The sequence below is a fragment of the Crotalus tigris genome, unplaced genomic scaffold (assembly GCF_016545835.1).
Source record: "Crotalus tigris isolate CLP2741 ecotype Arizona unplaced genomic scaffold, ASM1654583v1 scf7180000018916.1150873, whole genome shotgun sequence".
In the NCBI taxonomy this organism is placed as follows: Eukaryota; Metazoa; Chordata; class Lepidosauria; order Squamata; family Viperidae; genus Crotalus; species Crotalus tigris.
The window spans coordinates 986336-1006619 of NW_024097271.1; the positions used below are offsets into that span (position 1 = coordinate 986336).

General features: G+C 36.5%; 1 protein-coding gene across 2 annotated transcripts; it reads right to left on the reverse strand.

The window, feature by feature from the left end:
* Positions 1-1092: 1092 nt before the first annotated feature.
* On the reverse strand, positions 1093-15159 carry FXN (frataxin). 2 transcript variants are annotated; one of them, XM_039357393.1, is made up of 5 exons: positions 14955-15159; positions 13121-13218; positions 5016-5136; positions 3297-3394; positions 1093-1866 (listed from the first exon to the last, which is right to left on the reverse strand). In XM_039357393.1, exons 1-5 carry the CDS (start codon positions 15081-15083, stop codon positions 1710-1712), a joined length of 603 nt encoding a protein of 200 aa, XP_039213327.1. In that variant the 5' UTR covers positions 15084-15159; the 3' UTR covers positions 1093-1709. The 2 variants fall into 2 exon arrangements, with proteins under 2 accessions (XP_039213327.1, XP_039213328.1); XM_039357394.1 differs by lacking the exon at positions 14955-15159 and adding an exon at positions 14334-14924.
* Between the last annotated feature and the right edge of the window lie 5125 nt (positions 15160-20284).

A 20284-nucleotide genomic window follows, 5' to 3' on the forward strand; every position in this document is an offset into this window, starting at 1 on the left:
GTGGGAGCAGGGCAAGTGCCAAGGCATGGTCCATTGGAGGAACCTCACTGTTTCTCTCAGGCCATGCAGGGGGAGGCTGGATGGTGGCGCGGGCTGCCCTGGGCAGCAGAGGTCAAATGCCCAGCCTGGCCCTCGAGCACCTGCGGCACCATGCCTAGCCCCACTTCCGCAAGGGGGTGCCCAGCTGCACTTACCTCCTCCTCAAGGCTGCTGCTGCTGTGCTTGCTCTCCTTAGCCAGGTTGCTCATGATGGGTACAAGGGCAAAGTCAGAGGGAGGCCCATTCCCTCTCCATGGGAGGAGACCCGGCTTTGTATCCAAAGCTTCCTTAGCAATAGGAAGGGAGACCCCAGAATAGGCCAGGAGGAGGGGGCAAGGGGATGGTGAAAAGGGCAGCAGGGCAGGACTAAGACAGAACTTCCCTCAGACCCTCCCTCTCCTTCTTTCCTTCCTAAGTACAGAGTGGTGGGAAAATATTTGAGATGAGGGAAGGAGAAAAATAGGCAAGAAACGCAGCTCAGCATGCACCCAAAGGGCGGGGCCCACACGGCAGGGGCTGGTTCCTAGCTGTTTCCAGACAGCCTTGTGGAGCTAGGACTGAATGCGTTTTAGCACAGATGGCCACCACAAAATTGCACATTGGCTCTCGGCTGGCCTGGGCCAGGGCCAGGGCAGCGGGAGCCGTTCCCTCACTGTTTTCAGGATGGCTTCATGGGCCACATGAAACCACTTCGTGGGCCGCATCTGGCCCCCAGGCCTTGTGTTTGACATGTCTGTGTTATTTGGTCCTCAAAAAATTATTGGAGGTCAATCCAAAGTTGGGACTGAAGTTCCCTATATCTGAACTAGAGAATAAGACTTTATATAGGCATTTTCTAAATTTGTAACTTAGGACAACGGATTGAGAATATCTTTTGAAGTAGCCATGACATCTTCCAAAATATGCTTCGAAAACAATTTTTCAACTGCTTTGCATAGTCCTAGTTTCTTCAATCATTTTAAAATCTAATGTTGCATTTAATTAAGGAGGATGTTGCCCTTAATCCAAGTTTTTCTATGCAGTTCATTATTATTTAATAATTTCCACTCCTTATTTCAAAGTTAAACATAAATTCGGGTTTTTTTAATTATATACATGAAATAGGTAGGCATATTTCAGTTAGTCTGTTTCTTATTTAAAAAATAAATATCCCATTAATAAGATTCATTTCTGTAAGAATTATCGAAGGGCTTCACGCAAAGGCTACCTAGAAATTATTGTATATAGTGGCATTCTATGGTGGGACATATCATGATATATTGGACACAACACTTGATTATGGTAGGTCCATTGAACATTGCATTATAAAAGTTATTGATAGTGGAGTACACATATAGCAAAAGCATCCTGTTTGGCTGGCAACCCTCATGCAAATATCACACTTCTACAACTGGATACCATCTTGCAGAAATATTTCATCACTGTTGTCCTTGCAACACAAGAAAAAGAACAAAAACACGTAAAGCCAATATATATATAATTTTTCTCCATTAGTGCTTAATAAAATAGATTTGAATAACAAATGTTTTGAGAATTTAAATTTGGACAAACATATTAAAACTAGAGTATCGTGAGGAGGAAAGAAATGGGTCTAAGTCCCATTTGGATTTTTATAGATATAAATATAGATATAAATTTTATAGATATAAGTCTTTGGATTTTTATAGATATCAAGAATTAGGCTCTCCACCAGCATGTGTTAAAGTTGATAAATCCAGTTCAGTTGCTAATGCAAGTGAAAGTTCCTTGGACAATAGATCATGAAGAGAAATACCATCATGAGAATAAATCCATTTTTTTCCAGTCCAGTCATATCGTTTTGGGCCACTGAAAAATTAACACATTAAGAGAGCTCAAATTTAAATGTTTATAAAATATGAAAGAGAGTGCATAAAGTAAAAGCACAGGTTCACAGTAACTCAGAGAACCTGTACATTAACCCTGCTTAAAATGTGAGAAGAGTATTCTATATTCTGTAGTATAGGAGAAAGTAAAAGAAAACCTGACAAATGGTTAATTATACAGTTCAAATTCATCATATTCCTTTGGAAATGCTGGAATTTCGCCATTTATTATACTCATGGCACACATCTCTTCATTCCTTGCTTTACAACTGGTGTATATCTCTCTAGCATAATCAAATTAAATGTACTATTTTGTCCAAACTGGCAATCTACAGTTTGAATAAGACCTGCAGCAATGCTTTAAGTCTGCATATCTGGTTAACAAGCCTTCAGTTTTTTTAGAAAAAATATTCCTGTGAAATTTTAATTTTTTCACTCATTTTGTAATAACTTTAAAAGTTAGGCAAACACTTGTGGTTACCCCTCCCCAATTTTTCTAAGGTGCTTAATGTTTTTAAAGCTATAGAATAGATTTCTTTTAGTCATCTTGTATCAAAATTTAGTATGTAATCTAATTGTACAGCTGATTTGAATCTGCTTGCTGGATTATTTTACATGTACTTAACTGGCAACTATCTTGTAAAAATATTTGTCAGCTACAAAAGCATACAAATGCTTTATTTTATGCACAACAATTGGTGCATAAATATACACTATTAATTCCAGTAGTACATCCTTATGAAAAAGCCTGTAACTAAGGCATTCTTCTAGAGCAGCGGTCCCCAATTTTTGGGCACCAGGGACTGGTTCCCTGGAGAGAGGATTTTCTGCAGACTGGAAGGGTGTGTGGTTTCGCGTGCTGCCTGTATCCCATGGGTGGGGCTTTGCTTGTTTGTGCAACCTAGTTTCTGGCATGCCACAGCCCAGTCTCGGTCCCAGTTCACAGACTGGGGTTGGGGACCCCTGTTCTAGAGAACAGAAATTGACAGTTTCTGACACTCTCTTATTATTTGGATGTTGTGTGCTTACAAAACAAACACATTCAGCTACCTTCAGTATTTTATTTACTGGTAGATTTTACAGAATCAAAGGATGGTTTATGTATTTCTTCCACAAAACCACATGTAATCAATAGTCTTTCAACTAAGACAAAAGCATTAGCAGATAGTAGCATTCAGCTGACTTCACCTGGGCTTGGAAGTTAAGCAATCTCAAGTTGGTTTATAGATGATTGACAGCCAGAAAATTCTGGGTAATGTGCTAAGCAGGAAATTTTTGTTATGACATCAAAGTTTAGAATCTGAACAATCTGGAAATGCCATAGTATTGATTTAGAAATTTCAGAATTACGTCTAATAAATGAATTTTATTTTACAAATTTTCAAATCATTTTAACCTATAAACTAAACTCACCTGATTGGAGAAGAGAGCCATATCTGTTTATTTGGTGTCTGTTTATTGATTACATAAGTTCCCATGTTTCCACTCAGTTTCACTGTTAGTACTCCATTCTACAAAATAAAAAGGTAAACAAAAACCTTTGAATTGTGAAAGAGGTTTTTCAAATATTAAGTAGAGGCTACTTCAATTAGAAGAATCACTCATATCATTGTTAAATGAGTACATTTGAATCAAATTATTTGCTTCATTTAATTCCCTCTTTGCTTTTGTCACCCTTTTCTATATCAATTAGCTTCCAAGAATTTTAGCAAAATATACACTCTGGTTCTAAGCCACAGATACTATAAATGCAGTTATATCTGCCCAATTGTAAAACATAAAATGGTATCTCACTTGTTACATTTTTTTCCCAAGTATGCCATCTTCTGGTCTCACAACACAAAGAGTGTATTCAGTAAAAATAATTATCAGACTATAAGAGAAAAGTAAGTGCTTCCAGATGACAGCCTATTGTTTTTTCCTTTCGCTGCTTAACAGGTTCTCTGTAATTAGAAAAAAAATATTGGGGGGGGGGCGCGGAATATGCAATTGTTGCAGAAGGAAAATAATATTGTCTGGAGCTCTCCCTTCCCCCCAATAATGTATTTGAGACTTTAATCTGGAAGTACCTAGTCAATACAACAAGGAAAGAGAGAAGAAATGTGCACACATCTATGTACACACACTAGTATTGTATCTCTTATTGGTCACACTTTCCCAAAATCTTTAATTCAGAACAATAACTGAAAAGCTGAAATGGAAAAAAATGCAGATTCTGAACTGTGACAAGAGCAAATGTTTCCACAGGAAAATTCTTTGATATACAGAATCACAAAGATCATGTAAGAGGAACTAAATGAAGCAATGGTTTGAATTCAAGTTTAATGCTAAGGCCTGAGTGGTCTTAACAAAACAACATTAAGGAATGACAGGGTTGGCCTATATAGTATTGTGCATAAGGCTTCCAAAAGATGCAGCAAATTTGAAGGATGTACATTTGTCCACTTATACAGCCCTTCTCAACTCAACTCATGCGTTGGGGCTCAACTTGCTTGATTCCACGTAAGCTTGGCTTTCAGAGATAGGCTGGTCTGTGATATACCTGCAGGGCCCCATGAAAAGAGCTAAACAGTGATTTTACGGCCTTTGAGGAACACTGCCTCCGATACAGGTAGTCCTCGACTTACGACCATAATTGAGCCCCAAATTTATGTTGCTAAGTGAGACATTTCTTAAGTTAGTTTTGTCCCATTTTACAACTTTTCTTGCAGCAGTTGTTAAGTGAATCATTGTTGTTAAGTGGATCTGGCTTCCACATTGACTTTGCTTGTCAGAAGGACCCAAAAGCTGATCACATGACCTCTGGACACTGCAATGGTCATAAATATGAACCAACTGCCCTGCATCTGAATTTTGAACAAAGACCAAGGGGATGCTGCAACAGTATAAGTGTGAAAAATGGTCAAAAGTCACTCTTTTCATGCTATTGTAACTCTGAAAGGTCACTAAATGAACTCTTGTAAGTCAAGAATCATCTGTAATAACTGTAGAACTCTGGAACTGTAGTAGAATCTTCAATATTTACAGCCATAATTAATAACACATCAAGAGTTTTAAAATGCTCTATCTACAAACAACAGGTTAGAATTTACAAAGAAATGCCGGAAAAAATGCAATGATAACATTTTGTACCCCAAAGGAGACATCGTAATCTTTAGAAGTAAATGGCTTGTCTGCTAACTCCTCAAAGAAATCTGTTAACGATTCCAGTGTTTCTTCCGCAAGTTTTTCATACTTGGTTTCATCTAATGAGCTGTAAAAGTCATGTGAACAAAGATTCGCTCAAATTTACTTGCTGAAAACAAGAGGGAGACAATATAAACATTCAGAGGGAAAAAAATGCAGACTACTTGAAGACATTTGTTACTAGCTAGCGCTGGAAACATTTCATAGATTTTATTAATAAAAAATGGAGAAGAGTTTATTACAGACCACAGGGAGAGAAATCAGCTGAGATTTAATTTTAGTCAGGCCATTAAGTCATTTCTATTCATTTAATTCAAGCAACCATCTGATATAAGAATTCTGAGCTTATTACTTGAGGATTTCTAAAACAAATTGGTTATATTAGATCAGTGTTTCCCAAACTTGACAATTTTAAGGCATGAGGACTTCAACTCCCAGAATTCCACAGCCAGCGTTGCTGGCTGTGGAATTCTGGGAGTTGAAGTCCACATGCCTTAAAATTGTCAAGTTTGGGAAACACTGTATTAGATAGTAGCAATTAGCTCTCTATGAGACAAACCACAGAGTACATTTCAGAACTTCTAGAAACAACAAATGGAACTTTGGATGAATTACCAAATTCCTTTTCTTTCAGGAATGGAAAGTATCCTTAGCTTGGTTGTTCTTTCACTATCTTTGCAGGAGGAACAACCTAATTTCCTTTTCTAGCTCATAAGGAAGGAAGGAATTTCAATAAAGAGCGGTCTCCTAGCTAGTTAAGAGATTATATTCAGTACCACTGAAACAGCATCACCAATTTTAAGGACTCAACTGCCAAAAACTGTTCTGGTTGTGACTTGTAAATTAACCCTGCATCATCTCTTATAAGAATAAAATAAGGACCACAAGTTGCTTAATATTTATTTATTTATTTGTATCCTGCCTTTATTATTTTTTTACAAATAACTCAAGGCAGAAAAACACATACATCCTGCTCTTATTTTCCCCACAGCAACAACCCTGTGAGGTGGATTGGGCTGATAGAGTGATTGGCCCAAAGTGACACAATCGGCTTTCATGTCCTAAGGTAGGACTAGAACTCCTGGCTTGGGAGCCTGGTGCCTTAATCACTAGACCTAACTGGCTCAGTAGATCAGTAATGGAGGATGCTGCTAAATTAGCAATAATCCTAATGTTTCTGTGCAACAATATATATACAACAATTACGGCAACAGTTAAGGATACCTCCAGCACCAGTAGGAAAACAGAGTAACAGACTTACTCTGAAGCAGAACAGAGAAAAAAAAGGGTAACATTTAGCAAAGAACTCCTATAGACCAGAGTACAGGATTTAAAAAACTAGGAAGATGCTCTCTTCTGCCATCTAGAGGTTACAAAAAAGTTATTTGGTCCTGCCTGTCAGGAAAGAGAAGCAGTTGAGCTAAGAGTATTAATGCTACAAGATGAGAATCTGTGGTTTACTACACTAAATTAGTGAGGACATGTGCTTTCAGTTAAGGATTCCTTAACTCCAACATTCCCCAGCTTGTGCTGCCTCAATATGGCAGAGGGTATTTTGGGGACAGATGAGTGAGGCAGTTACACAAACAGTGTATTCTTCCAAAAGGGTCACCCAAGATGTGAAGGTCATCGTAACTGCCCAGATAAGCAAGCACCAGTATCAGCAGCAGCAACAGAGGAAGGTGTCAGAGGTGGATGATCACTGTAGTGACAATAAAGACATCATTTCAAACTGCATAGGAGAAGGCAAATAGCAAAGCACTCCTATACTTTATCAAGTAAACCAGAAGGACAGAGAAGATATGAGGGGTCCTTGGTACTCTCCTAGCTTGGTTATTTCCTTGCATAGGTTTCCTTACCCAAACAAGGTAACATCATCAATATTTTATCTTACAGAGAAGATGAAGTGAATGCTGGATGATAGGCCCATCAGGTTGAATGGCAGTCAACATGCTATGGATCCTCCAGAGTAGACAAAGTATTTTATGACATAGGCTGATCAAATCCTATGGGATGTCTACTGATGTTTTCATGCAGAGAAAAGAAAATCCCAAACTATAAAAACAGAAATGCAGTAGAATGCAAAGCGTAAGAAGCCCAATCATGGAAAAGCTCAACCCAATGAAAAAATGAAATAAACTCACTACACATTCCTTGGGCATCGGTGAATTGAAACAGAATGAAATTGGTTACTTTCAATCAGAAGATCATACTGTTTACTTCTCAGAACGTAAACAGTCAAAAGAACCCTGTTGTTTTCATAGTCAGGAAGGTAATAGCAAAGACGGTATTTTGGTACAATGCAGCTCATGAACAAATAATATCAATTATATTTTTGTAGACAACCCTTTAATGATCTGTGAATAGTTATCCAGATCTGTGATCCTGGTGTAGAGGAAGAAGACGAATGAATGTTATGGTCAAGTTCAATCAGAAATCGATAGAACATGCAAGCAAGATGCACTGTTTGTGACTGGGAACTGGAAAGACAATGTTACAAATATTAAGGAGGAAAACGTAATTGCACTATACATGTAGGAAAAAGAAATGAAACAGGAGAATGAATGGTCAGTTTCTGCCAATCCAATTTCTTCATTGCAAATACAATCATTATCATCAGGTGGAACAACAGAGAAACCAAATTGACTGTATTATTGATGTAAGGAAATGGAAGAGCTCCCTTAAAACAACCAAGATATGATGAGGGGCTGATTGTGGAACAGATCACAAACTGCTAGTGTTCAACCTCCAAGTCAGGTTAAAGTGGAAAAACAAAACCACTTTCCACTATATAATCTTGACAATATACTTACCACTCAAAGGTAAACTATGAAATCCTGAGCCTCATTTACAGGGAGCCATAGGAACTGTGGAATTAAATCAAAGAAACTGTTTAGGATGAATTTAAAATATATTTCCAAAGACCAAGAAACAGAAGAAACCAACTGGATGAGAAAAGAGTTGATACAAATTGCCTACAAGATAAGCCAAAGCTAAGAAAGGTACAGGAACTGAGCAAAGAATTTCAGAAAACTCTTAGAAGAAACAAGAAGCATTACCACAGCATTACCACGGTAAAGACACTAAAATGGAAACAGCCACAGAAAAACAACATTTTCCAAAAGATCTCCAAACTCAGAAGGATATTCCAACCTCAAGCCTAGTATGCTAAAGGATGTCAGTAAACAATAACTTATTCAAACCAGATCAAACAAATGTGAAGTATACTGAAATATTGCACAGTAAATATATCAATATCCAAGATACTTAGAAGATACATATATATTCATGTTTGTAAGAACTTCTAGTGCTGGAAGTTAAATCAGCACTCCAGTCATTACGAGGATAGAATGCTATGGGAACAACAAAAGAATCAAGAGAGGTTCTAACCAAATTTTGCAAGCCAATGGGGAGAATAATAGTTGTCAATAGTCTAAAAGAGTTGAATCTACTTATCAATATCAAAGAATAGAGATTTAACAGATTGTGCAAACTATTACACCACATCTTTAATTTCACATTCTAGTAAAATAATGCTTAGGGTCATCCAAAACAGATTAGAGTCTTAGGCACAAAGGGGAAATACCATGAGTTCAAACTGGTTTTAGAAAAAACCAAGGAATAAAGGACATTATTGCTTGGGTATGATGGAGAATTGAAAAAGTCAAAGAATGCAAAAAAAAAAAAAGACGAATGTATGTTTTATTGGATATAGAAAGGCCCTAAATTATACTACTCATGTCAACCAGCGAATGTCCAAAGGAAAATGGGAGTCTCAGAATCTCTCACATGCAAAACCTATATGCATGACAGAAAGCCAATTCTGAGCAACACAACAACAGGCTGGTTCTAAGTGGACAAAGGAGTGAGATAAGGCTGTACTGTATACTCTCCTTATTTATTCAATTTATATGTTGAAAATATTTGAGGGATGCTGTATTCGTAGAAGATGAGCATGGTTTAAAACTGGACAAAATATTAATAACTTCTGACAGACTGATGACTCTACTTTGAAAGCTATAAATGATGTGAAAGTTGTAGTAATTAAAGTCAGAAAGCAGGAAAAATGGAATTAAGATGAAATATATTTTATTATTATTTTTTTTTTTTATTGAAAATTTTTACATTTTACAAAAACAAATCCCCTTCCCATACCCCCCCCCTACCTCACCCCCCCCCTTCCCAACCTCCCAAACCCTCCCCTGGACTTCCCAGAGCTGAGTACAGGCTTAATTAAAAAAAAACTTAAAACACTTTTAAAACCTAAACAAATTTAAATACAATCATCATTCTATATAAACTCCCTCCAAAAACACAAATTTAAACATTACTTTCTTTGAATATCTATATCTATAGTATAAAATCTAATTTCTCCCTCTTTCTTTATCCTAAAACGAAAAAATAAACATACAAATCTTTGTTATACCATTAAAGCTAAATACTCTTAAAGAACTTAAAGTAAGTACATATTTCCTTCAATCTTCATAATCTTCTCTCCTATCCAAAAAGAAAAAAACTTAAAAAACCTATAAGTCCTAAACAAATCTAAGCACATTTAATTAAACAAATTATTTTCTCTTAAAAATATTAATAATAATATTTAAAAACTAGAAACACTTTTAAATCCTAAACAAATCTAAATACAATCATCATTCTATATAAACTCCCTCCAAAACCACAAATTTAAACATTACTTTCTTTCCTAAACAAATCTAAACATTTAATTAAACAAATTATTTTCTCTTAAAAATATTAATAATATTTAAAAACCAAATTTAAGCATACTTAAAACTTGAACAAGTTATACTCCCTTCAAAACACAAATTTAAACATTACTTAAAATTTAAAACATTAGAATCCCCTCACTAAAATAAGCAAATTATAATCCCTTCAAAACACAAATTTAAACAATATTATCATTAAAGGTTCAAAACTTAAAACAACAAAATTAATAAACACATTAAACATTTCAATCTTCACCAATAACAAATTCCATCCGTAAGAAACTGCATCCTTATCAGTCTCAATTATATTAGTATTATTAATTATTCACATTCCAGTTTTTTCCATTCTCCATTCTTCCATTCTTCCATTTCCCTTCTCCATTCTTGTATCAAACTCGTAAGAAATGCTGCAAGTTCTGCCTTAGGAGACTGCTCCAAAATTCCTGAATCTCCCATCGACTCCGAAGCCAATAAGGGTTCCTTGAATTCCTCCTTGTATTGGTCTTTACAATTGTAAGTTGTACAAGTTATCCTCTGCCCGTTCCTCTCTTGTTGATGCCCCTCAAACTGAGATTTCCCAATTTCCATTTCAGGCAGCAATTCCACCCTTAAAGATTGCTCCAAAGACTTTGTAGGTCTAACATCTCCCAGAGATTCAGAAACCACTGAGTATGAAACTTCCTTAACCTTCTTCTGTTGCTGCTTTTCTTTGGAATTGTATACTGCACAAGTTGTCTTCTGCTCCTCAACCTGGACTTGTTGAGGCCTCTCACACAAAGATTCTCCAGTTTTCATAAATATAGGCTCTTCAAACTGTGATTCTACATTCTTTTCTTCCAAAGCTTTAAACTTAATAGATGGCGATGCACATACCCCCAGGACCGAAGTATAAAAATCTTTTGCTTGAGAAACAGTATTAAGTCTATAACATGTCCCCAGGTAATTCACCACCATTCCAGTCGGAACATCCCATCTGAATAAAATTTTTCTCTTTTTAAGTTCATTTGCTAGAAAAGCAAACTCCTTTCTTCTTCTTAAAATTTTAGATGGGATCTCCTTAAAAATTATAACATCTTGTGAAGCAATTTGAAATCTCTTCTTATAATAGGCTTGCACAATTTCATTGCGTAAAGATCTTTTACCAAAGTAAATTACCACATCTCTTGGCAGATTCTTCTGTGCTGCCACCACAGAGTTAACCCTAAATAATTTTTCAATTTCACTAAGTATTCCCTCTTTTTCTTTATTCAAAATCAATGCAAAGTCCTTTGCAACCATCTCCTTCAGATCTCCTTGCAAAGACTCTCCCAGGCCTCTAATTCTTAAGGCATATTCCATTTGTCCATATTGAAGCATAAGAATCTCATTTTCCATTTCTTTTTCCATACTTTCAATTTTCCCCTCCATTATGTCCACTTTTTCAGCTACCTCTTCCACATGGGAGTTCACCTTTTCAAGAACAGAAGCAACACCTTCTAAAACCAAAACAAAATCTTGTCTCAAGATCTTATTGTTTTCCTCTAAAATCTTTTTCATTTCTGCCCTAATTTGAATTATAACATCTCCCATCATGTCTTGCAAATCCTTCATAGTTATTAGCTGACCCCCAGAAGAGGGTGAAACTGTTGATTTAGAAGCTGCAGAAATCTCTGGACGCTTTGGAGCCATCTTAAAGAAAAACCTTTAGTCCTTCTTAAAAAATTATAAAAATTCCTTCAAAAATCATAACTCCCTCCAAAGAGTTATAATAAAAAGAAAAAAAGGGAAGAAAAAAAAAAAAAAGAGAAAAGGAATTAAAAAAAAGCTTTACTCCTTCTTAAAAATTACAAAAATTAAACAGAAAAAAGTCCTTCAAAAAAGGGTCATTACAATAAAAAGAAGAGAGTTCAAAGAGAGAAAAAAAAAAAAAAAAAAAGGGAGAAGAAAAAAAAATAATTAAATAGAAAAAGTCCGTTCCAAGAAAAATACTTAGAGATACCAAAAACAACCATTCCAATCATAAGGAAATAAAAAGAGAAAGGGAAAGAAAAGAAAGAGAAACACCAAAAAGCCTGCCGGTCAGCATTCTAACTTCCAGAAAAAAAAACACCGAAGGATTTGCCGATCGCCATTTTACTTTCCCTTTCAACAAAGAAAGAAAAATAAAAAGAGAGAATAAAAATAGAAACAAGTCTTAAAACTTAAAATCCAAATAAGTCAAAGAAAGCAAAAACTAAATCCTCTACTCAGCTCTGTCCGTTTATAAAAAAAAAAAAAAACTCACCAGTTCTCTTTAAGCACGGAGGTGTTTGCAGCGGCTCGTTTTGTCCCTGAGGACAAAAACAGCTGGGAAGCGGAGACAAGTCTGAACTCCGTGGGAGCACTCCTTTCACCCCCCCAAAAAAAAAACTTGGGGGGTGCAAAAGAGGCTCTACCACTATTCAGACACTCTCTACCCCCCCCCCTTTGCCCGGGAGGGGGATTTTGAACCGCTGAACAGCTGATATCTGCTGTTCATAGCGGTTCTTACACTTACCCAGGAGGACGGCTACAAAGTAGCCGCCATCACGCGCGCAAAATCCACCCAAGATGAAATATAAAGATGATCAAACCAATGATAATTGGTACAATAAAAAGCCTTTGAAATGATAATGAAGTCACTGAAGTGCTAGATTGACCATCAACAGTGAACAGGCAGCAGTCAACAAAGATGCCATAATATCACTTGGTAGGATAGCAACAAGATGTTGAAAAAAATATTTGGATTCCCAAATGCGTCCGTATTTAAAGCATTAGAATGACGAAGACAGTAGTTTTCCTTGTGACATTCTATGAATGTGCAAGTTGCATTTTGAAGAAGCAAATTAGATAGAATATTGACACTTTGCTGTTGGAGAAGATTCTTGCTAATATTATGAATAGTCAGAAAAACAAACACTGGACCACAAAACAAATCAATCCAGAGTTTTCACTTGAGGCACATGTGACCAGGCTCAATTATCATATTTTAGACGTATTACATAAAGATCCAACTTCCTTGAGAAGTTCATAATGCTGAAAAAAAAGTAGAGTGCATGATCAGTAGCAAGTTGGTGGAACTGAATTGCAATAGTCATTAATTCACTACAGACTTAAAAGATCAGATAGACAACAGATCATTTTTGACAAAGTTTGTCTATGTGGTTGCTAAGAGTCAACATCTCCTTGATGAAACTTAATCACTATGGGCACTGGCTTTGGTTAATGTCAGCTCTGAAGAGCCAGATATCAATTTTTGTCTTGCTCACTAATTTAGCCTTGGGGGAAAAAACATAATACAATACATTATCAATTGTATATACAACATACCTTTTGTCTATGAGAGTTCCTGTGCGTCTTTCAAATATAAGTTGAATACTCTTGACTCTGTTTATCAGAACATGGTCTAAAAAGTGCAGATGAACATCCTGTAAAAAAAAGTTTCAAACTTAAATGTGACCTATGGAGGGGTTGGGACTATAACTTAATTATTTTGTGGATGTTTTCACTATTTTAATGTTTTTGTTTTATAATTTTAGAATTGTAAATTGCCCAGAATCACTTGATTGAATTAGGTAGCTATAGAAACTAAATGAATGAATGAATGAATAATTTTTTTAGAATTCTACCATTGGTACTTAACATCAGACAAGTTAATCAAAAATGTATAAAGATATTTCAAATGAATGTTGGAAATGAAAAGGAAAGAGGAGACATTTTACCATTTATGGTGGACAAAAGCAAGAAAATATTGGAACAGGATTCATATGTTAATACAGAAAATTCTTAAATTAAATATAGATAGAAAACCAGAGACTTTTCTCTTGGGACAAATGGACAAAGACCTGGAAAAAAATATATGGAACTTTGATGTTATATAAGTTGACAGCAGCAAGATTACTCTACGCTCAGAAATGGAAGATTACATCGATTCCTACAACGGAGGAAAGCTTACAAAAACTGATGGGAACTCAGCCAATATAAAAGCAAGCTAATCCTAAGGATATGTATTCAGTAGTAAATCTCTATGGAGATTCTGTCATCCAGGCCATAGTTGTCCCAAAGGTGTTTTTTCACGAGGCAAGTGGACTTTCTTGTTTTTCTTTGAAGATGTTTCCCTTCTCATCCAAGAAGCTTCTTCAGTTCTGACTGGATGGTGGGAAATTCCTGAAGAAGCTTCTTAGATGAGAAGTGAATCGTCTTCAAAGAAAAACAAGAAAGTCCAGTTGTCTCGTGAAAAAGCACCTTTGAGAATAGTAATTCTCATTCTATGCAATACCGCTTGGGTTTTAAGCGCAAGATAAAGGAATCAATAAACTATGCTGTTTTTTTTTCGTAGGGCAAACTATGATTAAGTGCAAGCAATAAAAATGCATAGGTTGCCCAGAATACAAAAGCATTTCTTGAAGGCTGTTGATTCTGTTGCATACAAATCATTCAAAACCTCCCTCTGGATTGGCAACATATTACTACAGAATGCATGTAGCAGATACATCTATTTAACAGTGCCTCTAGTATCTCAGGTAGCCACACCATCCCTTACCTGTTTCAACTTTCCAGCAGGGGAGAATTCATCAGCCTTTAGAAAGGCATCAAATCTGGCCTCCAAGAGCTTCAACGCCCCTGTGGGGAAATTTGTTTTCTTCTCCCTCCCTCCTTCCCTCCCCATCCATGCATTGGACGAAGGTGGTGAACAATTGTGTTCTTTTTATCTCAAGACTGTCAGTGGCCACCATACCAATTTATGGAGAACGAACTATATAAGTCAGGGCTATCCAACCGTGGCAACTTTCAAGAACTGTGGACTTCAATTTCCAATAATTCCGCAGCCAGCCATGCTGGGAGTTGAAGTCCACAAGTCTTAAAGCTGCCGAGGTTTGACACTCCTTCTTAAGTGATGCCCCGGGCTGCTCGAAGGAAGGGATGACAGGCTCTGCAGTTGCCTCTCAGAGGCCCTGGGAGGATCAGGGCCGATCCCTTCCCGACAGAAGCAACGCCTATCACGCCTAGAACCGCGGGAAATAAAGTTCAAATCCTCCGCCAAGGTCCCTGCCAAGGTCTACTCTCTCCTTGCCCCCCCCCGCCCCAAAAGACGATCTGGGCAAGTCCTGGTGTCCTTCCTTCCGCCCTCCTGGGGACGGCCGCGCAAGCCAAGCACGCTCACCGGCTGGCTGAGAAAGAAGGAAGAAGCGGCGGCAGCGGCTTCTTTCCTCCGGCCCCCGCCGTTGCTTAGACGGCGGGCCCCGAGCAACAGTCCCGCGGAGAAGGCGCAGGCTCTCCCCCGGCTCCACATGTTGCCAGGCCACCGTGGGGGAAGAGGCCTGCTTCTGGCTGCCGCGGCCCCTTCCGCGAACCACAGAGAACGGCGGCTCCGGAAACTCGTGAAGGCCCGCGGCTGCCCTCTGGCGGTGCCTGAGAAGGATCCAGGAGAAGGATCCGCGGGTGCTTCGGCGTTGATCTTTTCCAAGTGGGAATTTTAAAAAAAAAATAAGATAACGGTTTGGGATTTTTTTTTTTTACACTAAAAACACAATAAACTAACAGAAACTAATAATTAAGATAAGAAATAGAAGGAAGTAAAGGACAAAGAAAAAGTGCAGAAAGAAAGAAAAGAAATATAAGAAATGATTCTGATGTTATTTATTTATTTGTATCCTGCCTTTATTGTTTTTACAAATAACTCAAGATAGCAAACATGTCCAACACACCTTCTTCCTATTTTCCCTTCAACAACAACAATCCTGTGAGGTGGGTTGGGCTAAGAGAACGTGACTGGCCCAAAGTCATCCACCTGGCTTTCATGACTAAAATGGGAATAGAATTCACTATAGTTTTCTTAACAGCTAGACTGAACCTGCTCTTTTACAACAGTTATAAGTATAAATTTAAATTGACCTTATAGTCTAAGGTGTACAACATTGCTTTCATTTTTTTCTATTAACTATTATTTTTTCTAATCATTAAAATCATACATCATAATCTTTCTGTCTCACACACAAAGTCCAGATGGGGTTTCCAGTCAGCATTAAGATGAATCCATGTCTTTAATCAAAATGGTCAGTTTTGCCATTTCAATAAGTTTCATCATGTTCACTATCCCCTGTGCCATTGTGGATAGTATCATTTTTTTCCACCATTGTACATATAAAAGTATCACTGCTGTTATCATATTTATTTTAAAAAGGTTCCATAAGGTTTTTTTTTTCAGCTTTTTATCAATCAGTTCTAAAAGAAACATCTCTGGCTTTACTTGTATATAAATCTTTAAAATCTTCTGAATTAATACATTTTTTTTAGCTTTTTTGCTTTTTTTTATCACAGATGTTAAACATCCAGGAGATTGCTTACATGAAAAAAGCATGGTAAGGGGAGGGGGAAAAGGAGTTACGGATGGAGCCTGGGTTGCTGTGTATGAGTCATCGTCTTGGAATTGTTTTTCTGTGCTACCTTGCTCCTGATACAGAGACCTGGTTGTTGCCTTCATTCCTCTACCAGCCACGAAGAGGGATGAAGCCACCCCTCTCTGTTTTGATCAAAATAAAGTTGTAATTCTTTGCTGAAACCTCGGCTCAGGAGTTTCTTTTTACTCTTTTAAATTCCTGAACGGTGCTGGAACAATTGTGAGGCTAAATGGAAAACCTTACAATAAAATAAAAATACAGAAAAAAAGTTGAGAAAGAAAAAATGCAAAGAGGAAGAGAAAAAAGTGGTGACTTTTGACTTTTTCAGTGCAATATAATACAAAAAATACAATTGCAACCTTTTGTTTCTTTAACATCCTGTAAGGTCTTCCTGCCACATTGATTAGTTATGTATCTTTTACTACTACATGGTAACATACATGAAATAAAACTTCCACAATACAGAGAAAGTTACCATTTCAGTGACTAGGTTACCTGTTGCAATGGTCTAACCATCTAATCATATATTTTGAATGAGCTACAATTTACAGGGTTTACAAAACATGCTAAGCAATAAGCTATGGTGTAGAATGCACACTTGTGTTGTGCACAAAAACAGAATGAATTATTGTTTTAAGTGTTGTGGGAAGTCAGCCCCCCAGAGAAGGAAATATTAAAAGGGCAGAAAAATATATTTCCTCAGAGGATCTTAAAGAGGCAGAAAGGGCCAGTTTTTCCTGATAGCGCCAGGTCTCCCTCCCCCAAGCAGAAGCCAGCTCTGTACAAATGCGGATGTAAACCATCAGGAAAGTTGGAGTTAGGAGATTAGGAAGACAAAGACCTAAAATCTGCATACCCCACCTGAGACAGGACATGGTAGGATTAACTCTCAAAGGCCAAAGGGCACACCCAAACACAGGTCAGAATACATGACACAGGAAATAGCCTCAAAACAGGAACAGGAAATAACTCCAAACAAAAGGCTCCAGAGGGTATAAAAATCCACTTCCCACATGTGCTCAGCCCTTTTTTTCACTTCTCTTGCTGCCAGAACCATCTTCCTGTCTGGCTCTCCTCTTCAATAAACTACAACCTTCTTCCCAAAGCAGTTGCCATGTTTATTCCCAGCTTGGATGAACCATGATGAAGACCTTTCTTCCAACAGTGTGATGTAGTTATGTTGTATGGACATATGTTTGTGAGATGTTTATCCATGGTTATTGGATGGTTTATCCATCCCAGTTAACTGGGTTCATGCCAAACACTGAACCATACAGTAAACATGTCTTCTTTCAATGTGCTAGGTTAAAATGTGGCTGGCTTGTTTGTCATCCTGTGTATTGAATGCAAAAAGAAAACCACCTTTTTAATTACACGTTCTGTGGCTAAATATCCAGCCTTAACCAGAGCTAAAATCCTATTCAAATTATTTGAATAGCTGCTGCTGTTTTCTCTTGTGCTGTGCTTGGTTGTTGTTTGCCTTCCTTATGCTAAGTAACTAGATTAGAATAATTATATGCATTGGAAAACATTCTGCATCATACTGATTTTGCTCTCAGATTATAGGGCCTGGAAAAGTAAATTAGGCCTCTGCAAGGCAGTTTAGTGAGACATTGCACCCTGCAAACACAATGTGATTCACTTTATTAGACACCCAAAACTCTGCAGTTGTCTCATTTCACAGCTGTTAGCAGTTAGTGGTCATTCCTGTTTCTCTTTTTAGGTAAGGAAACAGGTCGTGGGTCATCTAGTGTCCCTTTAAAGATTATCTTGGAAGAAACAATGTGCTATGGCTTTGGAAAATCAAGTTGAACAAATTCTGAGAACCATACAAATGCAAGCTAAAGACTCTTTGTGTAATCTCAACTCCTGGTAACTACACAGTCACAGCTAATAGGACAGAAGTGGTTTGCCCTTCTTCTAGAATAGTTTTCTGTTTCTATTGAGCCTAGACCTGTGGCCCTAAGACCTCCCAGTGGTCTCCCAATCACAAACTGATCAATCCTGAAACTGGTTTGCTTTGACACCCAAACAAATTTGTCTGGCTGCTGCCAAAACCAATTACACAGCTTAAAATGCGGGATTGGACAGGTAGGGTTTCAGTTCAGCACTTAAATAGTTCTTGAAAATAAAATAGGATAAGTGGAATTCTTGACTCCTTTAATCAGCTTTTTTTAAAAATAAAAATAAAATGCTTACTGTACAGAGAAAGCAATTATTTAAATGATGAGTGCTTATTATTATTTTTTGTAAATAGTCTGACTGGCTTAAATACCTTGTCAGAGTCTCCCAAAGAACCATGCATCAGGCCAAGAGTTTAATATATCCTCCTAGCCATTCCTACCTCTTTTCCCCTGAGGATCTTTTCCCAAGCAATGAGTAGAGAACACCTGGTCTAGTTCTCACCTGGGTTCATCTATATTTATAGTATGTCACAATGATACATTTATAATAGAGCATAAGACCCAGCTAATAGTAAAGTCTTCTTTTCCCCCCCAAGTTTTTAATTAATTTTCCAATATTACATTTACATATTTGAAAAGTAGCGTGGCGGTTGAGCACTGTAATTCCATTACATTTGAATATCATCAGTACAAATCTCAAAGTATTACAACAACAAATTCCCTCTCTTTCCCCCATAAACTCTACTGTCATATTCAGATCAATACAGTTCTTATTCTATCAATGAAACAAAAAATGCCTTTCTAGTATTCATCAGTAATCTTCAGTCTATACCTATCTTAATTAATTTGACATTCCATCTTTTAGACAATAACCTAATAAGTTTTTCTTAACTTTAATTTCGCATTGATATTTAAATTTAACGTTTAATCTTTATATTTCCAGATTTTAAATGATTCCAATTTCTCAGTCTCCTATCTCATATTTAGGGCTAATATTTTTTTTTTCTTTTCCTCTTTCCTTCCTTTCTTCCTTTCCAGAAAAAGAGAAAATAAATAAATAAATAAACATCAGCATTTATACCACAAGCCAATATACGAATTTAATTATTAGTATTTATACTTCTAAGTTTTATTTGTCCTGTGTCTCAACTCATGACAATATCTTAAATTGAAGTCTTAGTTATCTATAAACATTCAAACTTTTAGCAAAGCAATAACCTGGCGATTAATTTTCCCTTAATATTTTAATTTAACGTTTAATATTTATTTTTTTTCCAAATTTTAATTAAGAACAATTCCTTTATCACCATTCCTCATATAGTCTAATATTTAAAATACAAACCTTATATGTAAGCTCTACCATATATCTTAACAAACTAATAAGACAATATAACATTCTTATTTCGATATTTATATTTCTAGATTTTATAAAACCAATTTTTTTATCTCAAATCATTACAATATCTTATGTTCAAAATATATATTCTATCCATTTAGATATATTCTATTTTAAATATCATGTATAGATCAAAACCCCAATCCCTTTCAGTCTTATTCTAGCTTTTTTCCTCTGCCAAATCATCTTTCGTATCTTCACTTTTAAATCATCAAAAAGATCTCCTTGTATTGTTGTGACTATTGTTTGATATTGATAAGGGTGTTCCATTGTTGTTTTCTTAAGAGGGCTAGCTGATTTAGCAGATCGTCTCTTTATTTTTCCATTTCGATGCAGTTGTCCCAAAGTATTTATCTTATCTTTCATCTGTTTTTCTTTTTTATCTTCAAATTCCTTCTGGTTTATAAGAAAAGTCCTTTCCTTGTTCTCTATTATCAGTTTCCTTTTTGTGTTTTCCATTGTTTGTATTTATTATCTAAATCTTCTATCACAGCATTTGGTTGTTTCCCTTTTTCTATAGAATTCTGTATAGATGATTCTTTAGTTGAAAGTTGAAGTCATAGTTTGAGCTTGCATACAAAGAGTTTGGATAATCGCTTGTAACATATAAAGAATTTGTTCCTGTACTTGTTCTGTGGGAGAAATCCATTCCTGTTCTTCCATTGTAGTGTATTAAACTAAACAAATTGTACAGAACTTGAGACATATACTTTTATGCCATAATAGAAGCTGTGCATTCTGAATTATATACAGTACATTTAGAAAGTATTCAGTCCCCCTTCACTTTTGTCAA